This window comes from Cibotium barometz, chromosome 40 (genome assembly GCF_041138505.1).
Source record: "Cibotium barometz isolate CiBa-2024 chromosome 40, ASM4113850v1, whole genome shotgun sequence".
Classification (NCBI taxonomy): domain Eukaryota; kingdom Viridiplantae; phylum Streptophyta; class Polypodiopsida; order Cyatheales; family Cibotiaceae; genus Cibotium; species Cibotium barometz.
Window position 1 is genome coordinate 17,459,092 of NC_141085.1, and position 11,805 is coordinate 17,470,896.

General features: G+C 38.3%; 1 protein-coding gene across 1 annotated transcript; it reads left to right on the top strand.

The window, feature by feature from the left end:
• Positions 1–8,096: 8,096 nt before the first annotated feature.
• Positions 8,097–11,347, top strand: ATMND1 (Mnd1 family protein). Its single transcript, XM_086778904.1, has 10 exons — positions 8,097–8,370; positions 8,506–8,586; positions 8,882–8,998; positions 9,339–9,377; positions 9,482–9,589; positions 9,685–9,747; positions 9,853–9,904; positions 10,298–10,342; positions 10,509–10,588; positions 10,725–11,347. Exons 1-10 carry the CDS (start codon positions 8,368–8,370, stop codon positions 10,758–10,760), a joined length of 624 nt encoding a protein of 207 aa, XP_086635030.1. The 5' UTR covers positions 8,097–8,367; the 3' UTR covers positions 10,761–11,347.
• The last annotated feature ends 458 nt before the right edge of the window (positions 11,348–11,805 follow it).

Genomic DNA, 11,805 nt, shown 5'->3' on the forward strand with positions numbered 1-11,805 from the left:
GCTAGACACTTCTTCCCTTGCTCTTTTCCAAATTTTTTTGGTTGTCTTTCCCTCATAGTTTTCTCATGCTATATGGGATGTGTCCTTGGCATGTCTGGTCACTCATGATGGGTTTTGTCACCATGTATATCGCACTCCTCCTTGCTTCTCTGGCTATGGTGTCTTGCGGCCTACTCCTTGGGCTACATGTTACCGTGTATCTCATGCTCCTCTGGCTATGGTGTCTTGCGGCCTGCTCCTTGGGCTACCTTGTAGTCCTCGTTGCTCCTTTTTGCTATGGTGTCTTGTGGCTCGTGCTGTCTGGTTAGTGTCCTTGGCATGTCTGATCCTCACGTTCGTAGAGGGTCCTCGGGCTCTCCACAGGTGATATGCAAGAGCATGTCTGCTCCTTGCACTTGTAGAGGGTTCTCGGGCTCTCCACATGTGATATGCAAGACTCTTCTTCCCTTGCTCTTTTTCATTTTTTTCTGGCTGTTTGGGCCATATACTTGGTGTGTCTAGTCATAATGGGTTCTATTGTCGTGTATCTCACGCTCCTCCCCGCTCCTCTGGCTACAGTGTCTTGTGGCCTGCTCCCCAGGCTATCTCATGCAAAATGAGCAAGAATAGGGGCTACTATAGTTTGGAAGGTGAAGATGGTTCTGCATAGCACTCAGCAAGGTGATGTCGACAATGTTTTCCCAATCTTTCAGGTACTTTGTAGATGCAAGATGAAGAGTTCATTGATGATAATGGTGGAGAAGGAGCAAGAAGCAGAGATAGTGTCAAGAAGCAAACAATAGGGATCACTTTCATAATGTTAATGACTTTGTTCCCTTGGTGCGTGATCACAAGAGTAGCAAAGATGTGATATTTCAGCGAATCATTTGAAGCTAGAAATTGTAACGTAAAATATATCATTAAGCGTGAAGATGTGATATTTGTGTGATTTCAGGCTGGAAATGTAATATAAATATATCTACATCAGTGGTTTTATGTTGAAAATATAATGTAAATAGGCACCCACGATATTTTTTTGAAGTGAATATGCTACCCAATAGAGAAATGATGTTGGTTGGTCACTATACATATTATGTAATGCAAAGAAATATATGTCTCTTTTGATATGTTTTTGTTCTGCACTGTTGGTGATAGCTTTGAAATGATTTTTAAAATGTTAGTGAAAAGATTCTTATAAAGTGTCTATTGTTTTTTATTTTTTTAATGATGTGGGTCCTAAAGTAGGTTCTTTAAGGTGCAAAACCTTAGTGAAACAAAGCTTGGGCAATAAAGGTACCCATGACAAAAAGGCGTGCCTATATTGAGAGAGAGAGAGAGAGAGAGAGAGAGAGAGAGAGAGAGAGAGTGTAAGATTCCTCCCCAGCCTCTCAAGATGTCCAGCATCTTCCCCTGTAATCAATCCCCTCTTCAATTTAATATAAAAGATCTTGTCTCTGCCTATTTTGATATAGAGAGAGAAAATATTCTAGAGAGAGAATATTCAGATTTTGAATATTTTTAGATAGAAAAATTTCTCATATTATTAAAATGAATTCTCCTGAAACAGAAATTCAAAAAGAACTTTCCAATGTGCAATTGAAATTTATTGGAAATGGGTATAAAGGACCTTAGCTTAAGGGTCTAGATTTTCAGAAATTTTTGGATTATGGTCCAATTAAGGTTCCTATGGGCCAATAGCATCAATCCATGTTTAGGGAGGAGATCTAATTTGTAAAAGAAGATACCCAAAAATGAGTAAATGCTCACATAAGGTGAAGAGTTGAAAATGTACAAGGTTTATTAGTAAAAAAACTATGAGCAATATTAAAAATATGAGATATTTTGGGTATCCAAAAATGAGTAAATGCTCACATAAGATGAAGAGTTGAAAACATGTACAAGGTTTATTAGTAAAAAAACTATGAGCAATATTAAAAATATGAGATATTTTGGGTATAATGATTTCATTTTGACACATATGTAAGGAAGGGGAGTCCATTAAAGGAGGTGCATATTTCACATGCTTGAATGAGTTTTAAACTCATAAAAATTGAGATATTTCATCTCTCCTCTCTCCTAATTCAAGTCTAGTTGCAAAAAGTTAGCTCAATTGACCTAAAAATGGTCAATAATTGACCAAACTGAGTTGGAAAATTCTAGAATCAGTTTGTTTGGTTAGGAGCTCACTTTTTCCTATAAATAGAGGCCTTCCCCTTTGTTAAAACTCAACAATGTCTAGTGCATTGTTACTCTACTCCACCCAAGCCAAGAACTATGAATTTGTTAATAATTCATTAGTTTTTGACATTTCCCTCTTCCAAAGATTGGTGCCACTCTTGTTCAAACAAGAGTGTTCAAACAAGAGTTGAATCCTCAAACCATCAAGCCAAAGGAAAGCTATCAAAGTCACTAGTAAGTTGGTGGTTTTTCTTTCTTTCAATTATTTTATGGATTTTTATGGTTTTAAAATGGTTTTTATGCTTTATGTCTTCTCTATAATGTTAGGCCTCATTACAAAAGGCATTCCCCTCTCTTCTCTAACAAAACCAACCATTCTCTATCCTAGGTGAATGGTTAAGTGATTAATGTCAAATTTTTATAATATTTATCTCAATTAAGTGAAAAAAAATATTTACTTTAGGATAATTTCAATATTGGTGTACTTTTAATTAGTTTTAAAGATGTAAAAATTTGAAAAATGGTCAGCCATACAAAGGAGGTTATGGTGAAATTTTAGAAATTAGTAAAAGAAAATTTATTTTTTTTAATTATAAAAGAGTTACTTTTAGCATAATTGAATTTCATGCATAGAGGCATGCATAAAAGATGAATTTCATGCATAGAGGCATGCATAAAAGATGAATATTTTATTATAGAAGTGTTACTTTTAGCATAATTGAATTTCATGCATAGAGGCATGCATAAAAGATGATTATTTTATTATAAAAGTGTTACTTTTAGCATAATTGAATTTCATGCATAGAGGCATGCATAAAAGATGATTATTTTATTACAAAAGTGTTACTTTTAGCATAATTGAATTTCATGCATAGATGTATGCATAAAAGATGATTATTTTATTACAAAAGTGTTACTTTTAGCATAATTGAATTTCATGCATAGAGGTATGCATAAAAGATGATTATTTTATTACAAAAGTGTTACTTTTAGCATAATTGAATTTCATGCATAGAGGTATGCATAAAAGATGATTATTTTATTACAAAAGTGTTACTTTTAGCATAATTGAATTTCATGCATAGAGGTATGCATAAAAGTTGATTATTTTATTACAAAAGTGTTACTTTTATCATATTTGAATTTCATGCATAGAGGTATGCATAAAAGTTGATTATTTTATTACAAAAGTGTTACTTTTATCATATTTGAATTTCATGCATAGAGGTATGCATAAAAGTTGATTATTTTATTATAAAAGTGTTACTTTTATCACAATTGAATTTCATGCATAGAGGTATGCATAAGAGTTGATTATTTTATTATAAAAGTGTTACTTTTATCATATTTGGATTTCATGCATAGAGGTATACATAAGAGTTGATTATTTTATTATAAAAGTGTTACTTTTATCACAATTGAATTTCATGCATAGAAGTATGCATAAGAGTTGATTATTTTATTATAAAAGTGTTACTTTTATCATATTTGGATTTCATGCATAGAAGTATGCATAAAAGATATTCTTTTTATACTAAAAGTGTGATTTTCATCATAAATGGATTTTATGCATAACTTAGATGCATAAGAGAAATTCTTTTATTCTAAAAGTGTAATTCCTACCAAATTGAATTTATGCATAGGAAGATGCATAAAAGATTGATTCAAAAGTGTCATTCTCATCTAAATTGAATTTATGCATAGGAAGATGCATAAAAGATTGAATTTTAATTCAAAAGTGTCATTTTCATTTAAAATGAATTTATGCATAGGAAGATGCATAAAAGATTGATTTTTACTTCGAAAGTATTAATCTCCTTAAATGGAATTTATGCATAAATAAATGTATAAAGAAATCTTATATCAAATATAAGAATTCTCTTGTATTTTATAAATAGATATGAGATATGATAGGATGTGATAAGAGGTGTATAAGATGTGATAAGAGGTGATAAGATGCTTATGAAATAAGTTAGCAGGCGATAAGATGAATTAAGATGTGATAAGATGTGTATGAGGTGAGGTAAGAAGTGCATGTGATAGGATAAGATGTATATGGGTTGTGATAGGGCAAGAATGGATGTGATGTAAAAGATTAGATGTAAAGGCATATGGGGTTATATGAATGGGAATGTGGAAGGATGTATGTATGTGGATGTGTGAATGTGGAGATGGGAGTGTGGATGTATGAATGTGAAAACGGATGTATGCATGAAGATGTATATGCGTAGATGTGAATGTGGATGTAGATATGGATGTATGTATGTGTGTGGATGTATAGATGTGAATGGGAATGCGGATGTGGATGTATGTATGTATGTGGATGTAGATGTGAATGTATAGAATATGTGAACGGGAATGGGGATGTGGATGTATGTATGTATGTGGATGTGGATATATGAATGAGGACGTGATAATGGATGTATGCATGTAGATGTGGATATATGGATGTGAATGTGAATGTGGATGTGGATGTATGGATGTAGATACGGATGTGGATGTATGTATGTATGTGGATGTAGATGTGGATGTATAGATGTGAATGGGAATATGGATGTGGATGTATGAATGTGGATGTGGATGTGGATGTGGATGTGGATGTGTATGTATGAATGTGGATATGGGATGTGGATGTATAAATGAGGATGTGAAAATGGATGTATGCATGTAGATGTGGATGTATGGATGTGAATGTGAATGTGTATGTGAATTAATGTGTCGTCGATATGAGGAAATGGATGAGAATGAGTACACATTGAATGGAATGTGAAATAAGTAATGTGGACTAAGGAGGGATAATGTGGAAAGACGAGAGTTCGATTTAGAAATTGTATTTTGTGACTGTTTGTAAATGACTATTTTATGTCAAGAATGCTGGGGAAGCATTTTGACCGTCTTATGGATTAAGGTCATGGAGACCTAACTGATAAAGTTGCAACTGCTGATGGAGAGTCAATGGAGGACATCTCGCGTAGCAAGGTCGACCGAGGTCTTGGCCAGCCTCGGTTCGATTTAAATGGTGAGCTTCCGGTACGGTGGATGAGGGACCAAAGAAGCGGCCTATGAGTGAAGCGCTAGGTCACCTGCGAAGGATCCTAGAGGGTGCTGACCATACGGTGCTCGGGTCACCGAAGATACCCACACGTGCGTCGTGGAAGATATTGGAACAAGGAATAAGAGTTGTTTTCTGGAACCGGGCATGGATCTGGTTGATTGACCTTGCTGGTCCTCAACGGATGAGTCCATGGCTCTTTTATATGGATCTGTGGGTTGATCTTGCTGATCCTCCACGGAGATTCCATTCTGTTATATGAATATATTGCCGGTTACTATGAGCTAGGAACTATGGAAAAGGCCCCTAAGAGAACAGGTGTTGAGCGTTCTGGTTGCCAATGATGCCATAAGTACACCGATGAAAGAATGACTGGAAATAAGGATTCAACCAGAGACTTTGAGGATTGTCATCAGTGACATAATGGTTTTATTAAAGGATTGTTTTAAAGTTAGTTGATGCTGAGAAAAAAGGCAATTTCATATTGGGTGTGTAAGTGGTGTGACTAGTTTTATGTTTGCATGAACTTCCGGCTTAGGGGCCTTGGAACTCTTTTTCTTGGTACTCGGGACAAAACCTAACCAAATTCCAAATTGGATCCCATCACTACAGTGGTTGGGCGGTTGGCTACCTAACCCATGGGATCGGATGGGGTTAGGCTGGAGTGATGGATCCGTAAATCGAGACTCAATTTTTGTTATTACGATAGATAAAGTAAATCTCGGATAGTAATTGTTCTATGGATAGGAATCAACGGCTGTGTCTCTTGATGGGGAAAAAAGCGTTGATCCCAATGATCCAAGTGCAAGTTTCTTCCTTGATCCGATCGAGTATCTTTATAGGTGCAGTCGGATCAGCGTGATCAGTAATGATCTTGACTACGTTAGAGTAAAAAGTTATCCTGGTGGAATCGCCCGTGCTTTCCGGGTAAGGGAAGTTTTTCCGGGTTCGGTTTTGGAAAAACCGACGGATTAGTCTCTTGTCCGGATATCCGTGGACGAGGCCCCGAGTGTGGGATCCTGCCCCACGCAAGAAGTGCTACTTCCTCTGCTAGTACCCCGAATCCGTTGCGCGGTGGGGACAGGGATCTGAGAGAGAGAGAGAGAGAGAGAGAGAGAGAGAGAGAGAGAGAGAGAGAGAGAGAGAGAGAGAGAGAGAGAGAATAGGATACCAATTTCATCATCAAATTTTTTTTAATAATTAGATGGAGGAGCCCATTTTAAAGCTAAATTGAAGGGTTGTGTATCTAAAAATAGAAACATAACAAGGAGTACATGCTATGGATGTTCACAAAGGCCTGCCTATATTTAGAGAGAGAGAGATAGAAATATGATACCAACCAGCTAAATTCCTCAAGCCTTTGTTGTTCAGCCTTGCAAGGGCAGTATCAAGGAGAGCCAAAGGAGAGTTAAAAGGATTAGTTCTAGCACATCCTTCCATTTCCCACACAAGAAGTTGCATAGAGGAGCTTATTTCACATCCATATGCCTTTCCTTAAGCATTTTAGACCAGAATGCTTCTTGCAAGAGGCATTGGTGGGAAGATCCCTTACAAGGGAGAAATAGTTGGTTGGAAAGATAATGGCTAAGATTTAGAAAGTTTGGGTGTCTACTGCCTATGATGTGGTTCAATGGGGTGAAACTAGACAAAGGAACATCTAAGGCTCTGTGCCTTGAGCTATGGAAAAGTGAGGTGAATTTTGAATATTGTAGTAAGGTTTGGAAAGTCAATAGGAGAGCTGGAACCTGGAGGAAGAGATGGAAACTAATATGGGAGGCAAACATTCCAGTGAAATTCCAAGTTTTCTTATGGAAAGTATGCCTGTTGGCTCTCCCCCTTGGTTTCAAGTTGCTTCAAAGAAACTTCAATTCACGTTGTTGCCCTAGGTGTAATTCAGCTCTGGAGGATGTGATGCATGCATTTTGGGATTGCCCTACCATAAGGGGAACTTGGGTTAAGATTGGGAAATGGGTATTAGGAGTTATGGGATTGTGGGGGGATTGGGTTCTTGGAAGGGCGTGGATTCTGAAGATGATATTAATCTTATATTTAATATTATTAGATTTGGTTGTCTATGGGAAATTTGGATATCGAGGAATAGCATAGTGTTTCAGAAGGGGGGGGGAACAGTGGAATAGATGTAACTGAGGTGATGTATAAGTGTATTCATCTATGCTGGTCTATTTATTATGTTAACATATTAAATAATGCTAACATTTTTCAGGTTATCTGCTCTCTGCAATTTGGGATTAGTTGATCTACAGGCTTGCAGATCCTTGTACATACTGGGGTGCCTAATTCATGATGTTATGCAGGGGTATCCAGGGTATGAAGTGAAGGTAAAGCTCTCCAAATTTGGGCCAAAGACTAGAAGATGGTATTGTAAAGTCAAACACCCCTCCTATACTTTTGTGGCCTTCATAGAAAATCCTGTGGGGACCAGACCAGTGGGGTGAAGGTGTGGATAGGAAAGCAAATCTTGGAGAAGCTACCCCCAAAAGGATGCACTACTGAAGCAATGATGATAGCCTGTATACAACTGGGGTACCATGTATCTTGGAGCCAATCCTCCTTTGTCTGGGAAGAGGGTAGGTGGAATATGTTATGTAATTTGTTGAACTGCAATGTAAAAAATTTAGTCTAGGCTTTGGCATAGGGCCCTTGTGAACTGGTTTGTAATGATCCTTTAGTGTTAATATTACAAATATGAAATAGTCATCATTAAGGGTTTTTAAAATAATGAGATGGAGGTGCCCATTTTAAAGCTTAAATTGAAGGCATGCCTTTTTTTTAAGGCCAGAAATTGAGAATCGGCCAATTTTTATTTATCAATTTCAAAGAATGTAAAATATAAAATACTTTAGTTCACCGCGTTATTCTAATTCGAATGCTTGCATTTTCCCGCGCTCTTTGGGCAGTTTGTGGTCCGCTACGTCGCACGGCAATCCTTGTTGCTCACCACTCGTGTCTGAACTACGCAGAAGGTCAAGTCTGTGATATATCGAGTTAAGAAGACACAGTGCGAGGACAGTTAGGGTTGCTGCTGTGTTCGGGTTAGGGTTTCTTCTGTATACCAGAGCACAGGTTTTGGAAGGGGAGTATCGATTCGCAGAAGAACTGGAGGAACCTGAAGGAGATTTTGGTGTCTGCTAATTTTCATGGTAGTTTTTGAAAGGGAAACTAAAATTATGGAGGGCTTCTTATGTTTGCTCATTGTCTGTGCTTTTAACAGGCTTGGATGTGAGATTTTGCTTTTCTTTCAGGAATTAATCATGCTCGTCTTGTGTTTCTTCTAGTCGAAGAAGCGTGGTCTCTCTTTGGAGGACAAAAGGAACCAGCTACTGCAGATTTTTCATGAAAGCCAAGATTTTTATTTGGTAAGGGTTTCAACGCTTTCCTTGGTTTATTGATTGTTTCTTGCACAGGTTGGGGTTTTCTAGGTGCAGATTAGGGTCAGGGTTTCCTGGCACAGTTTTACAGATTAGGCTTTCCTTAGACGTATTTAGTACAGTTTACGATTTCTAGGTACAGTTCGCTCAGATTAGGGTTTTCCAAGGTTATTTTGTGGAGATAAGGGCTTTTCTGAATCATTTAGTCCCCATTAATGTTTTGTGAAGACCATTTTGTTTGTTTGGGAATGGAGTTGTCTCACTCTGTATTTTTTCCTTCAAGCTGAGAGAATTGGAAAAGCTTGGCCCCCGAAAAGGTGTCATAAGTCAGAGTGTGAAGGATGTACTGCAGACTTTGGTTGATGACGATCTCGTCTTCAAGGACAAGATTGGCACCTCCGTATGTATCAATCCTTTCTTGCTTTGATCCTAATCATGTCAGCTCCAGTGTCAGCAAACATCATATCATATGCCATTTCTTCAAGGCAAGCAGGCCACCCTAAGTTTCTTGCAAACTTATTCGTTTTTTTGTTAATACCGTAGATGTGTTGGCATTCTCACATTTGAGTGGCAATTAAGCTTTGGCATGAATTGCTAAAGTAGGAAGTCTGGTGTCTACTGAGACATCGTTAGTGCCATTAGAACAACATCCCAATTCCTCCTTGCATCGTGACTAGTTTTCTTGGTTTGGTACACTAGAGTCTGTCCTTCAATGTAAACCATCCATGTATTGTTTGCAGGTTTACTTTTGGAGTCTTCCCAGCTCTGCTGGAAATCAGGTAGCTTGCAAAAATAACAGTAATGCATTGTTTTGTTTCTTTTCGCTTGAAACAGCTTGAGAGTTTGGATATCATTTTCTCTTCTCTGATCTTGTTGAGTTCAGTTAAGACATGTTCGAGCAAAGCTTGAGGGTGATTTAGGGAATGTAAAGCAACAGCAGGCCAAAATCAATCTTCAGATAGAGTCCTGCAAGAAAGGCAGAGAGGATACTGTGAGACTTGCTTTATATTTGCCATCTTCATAGCTATTATAGTGGTTGTTCAAGCTTGTAAGACTTTTTTTTTTGGCATAAATGCATGCTGTTAGGCTGAACGAGAGGCAGCTTTGATGGAGCTTAAGCAACTGGAGGAGAAATTCAAGTCACTGAAGGTCTATTTTCCTGCAGAGTGGCTATGAGGAGGCTGGTCCATTACAGTCTTCAGAATTGGGCCATTGTAGCTGCATTTCCTTAATGTGTGTCCATGTTGTATACAGGCTGAGCTGGAAATCTATGTGGACAATGATCCGGCTACTTTTGAAGCCATGAGTGAGTGTTTTAGTCTTTTACATACCTTATTTTTTATCAGTTTGTTTACCCTAGAATGTCTTTGGTGTCGGGGATGGAACTGTGGCTGCTAGGGCTGGCTGAGAGATTACTCCAGAGTTAACCCTATTCAAATTCTTCATGACAATTGTTAAGATAGCTCTTAAGGAAAATTCTTGCTCATAAATAATCCAAGTACTTGATTCGCTTGTGCTTGAAGTGGGTTTATCTTTAATCTAGCATTCTAGCTCTTTTAAAAGATTACTACCAAATTTAATTTTGAAGGCCTTCATACCCATACTACCTCCTCCCTCCCACAAAGTATGTCTCTTTTAAGGACAGGCTTGTTTTTGTTTTGCTGATTTTTCTCTTACATCAATTCTGCTGCTTTGTTAGAGGATGCTTGCGAGGTTGCTCATGCAGCTGTCAACCGTTGGACAGGTTTTTTCTGATTAATCTTGTCCATGTGCTGCTTTATGCCATTTTGAGAAGTTTGTGCTAAAGTGGTTTGCTTAGCTGCAAGACTGGCGGATGTCTTTAAGCACTGCTTTAGGACTCAGAATGGGTTAGTGAATAATTGGATATTACACTGCTATTGTTCTTGCAGATAATATTTTTGCTTTACAACATTGGTGTTCTAATAATTTTCCAGATGCAAAAGACAAACTGGAGGCTGTTTACAAAGAGGTTAGAATCTGAAATCCATGTTAAAGTTCAAGCTTAGGCAACTTGATACATGATGCTGTTTGTGTGTGCAACCTGCCACAAAGAAAAGAATGTTTTGGTTAGTTTTTTTAAGCTAGGAATGTGCTGTGTATGGCAGGTGGGCATCACGGAGGATCTTGATTATATGGAGTAGCCAAGAGACCATGTGAAAGTAACAACCAGAGAAAGCTTCAGTTCTGTGTGCATTGTAGGAGTATTTACCCAAGCTGTTGTAATACCTCCCATGGTTTTTTCTTGCAATATGGGCTCTTGACTTGGGCTTGTTTATACATGGTATATCAAGAGGAACTGAAGGACAGAGTTCTGTAGTCCGTACCCACTTTTGACGGCGAAAACTTTAACATGGGAATCTAATTAACTTGAAGAACCACATGCCCCTCCTTTTGTGCCTTTATTGATGCCCCAGGCAAGCGAATGCATCACCTCTCTGTTGGAAGGTTGGCGATTTCGAGCGTGTGATCTATGGCTAGAAGGTGCCTTGGATTATCCCATAAGTGGAAGCATGGGAAGTTGAAGCGCCATATATAGGGTGTGGTGGTACCTTGTCATAGTCATTTCCTCCGGCCGGTGTTTTGGGAGGCAGCTCACTGGGAGATGGGAGCTTGGTGGAGGGATGTTGCAGTGCCCGTTGGGGGTGTTCGTGGAGCTTGATGGTGATGTGTCTCTTACGTGCGTTAGTCTTCCGCTGTGCATTCTGACACTCTCTGCATTTGGAAAGCTGCAACTAAAGCCCAAAGTTAAATTGGTTTCCTGCAGAAAAGTTACCTAAGCAGACAGAACTGCATGCTATCTAGGCACTAATGTTAGCTGAATTGTGATCAGTGTGTTAATGGACAATAGCGTTTGATATATCTCAATTGCCCCTAACAGGCCAAAGCGTTGAGGCAGGTGTTTACTTCTCTAGGCACACTATTACTCGGTGATATGGTAATGCCTTGGCACTGACATTGCCCATAGACTAGAGGCTTTTCTGGGTTTAGGTGCTGTTGCCTTCCAATTCACTAGCTTTACATGGAAGTCTGATGCAATGCATTGATTCAGTGGAGGACGACTGGCATTTAGGTTCACTGGTCAAACGCCCCAGATTAAGCATTGTTAAGAATGTATCGTCGGTCTAGTCTTTGGATATTCCACCTATGTTTGAAAAGGAGTAGCTCGTGGTACATTGTCTTGTTCAA

Coding starts and splice junctions, on each gene's coding strand:
- ATMND1 (XM_086778904.1), top strand. Junction 8,999..9,338: donor AGGACAAGATTGGCACCTCC/GTATGTATCAAT, acceptor TATTGTTTGCAG/GTTTACTTTTGGAGTCTTCC. Junction 10,589..10,724: donor TGGAGGCTGTTTACAAAGAG/GTTAGAATCTGA, acceptor TGTGTATGGCAG/GTGGGCATCACGGAGGATCT.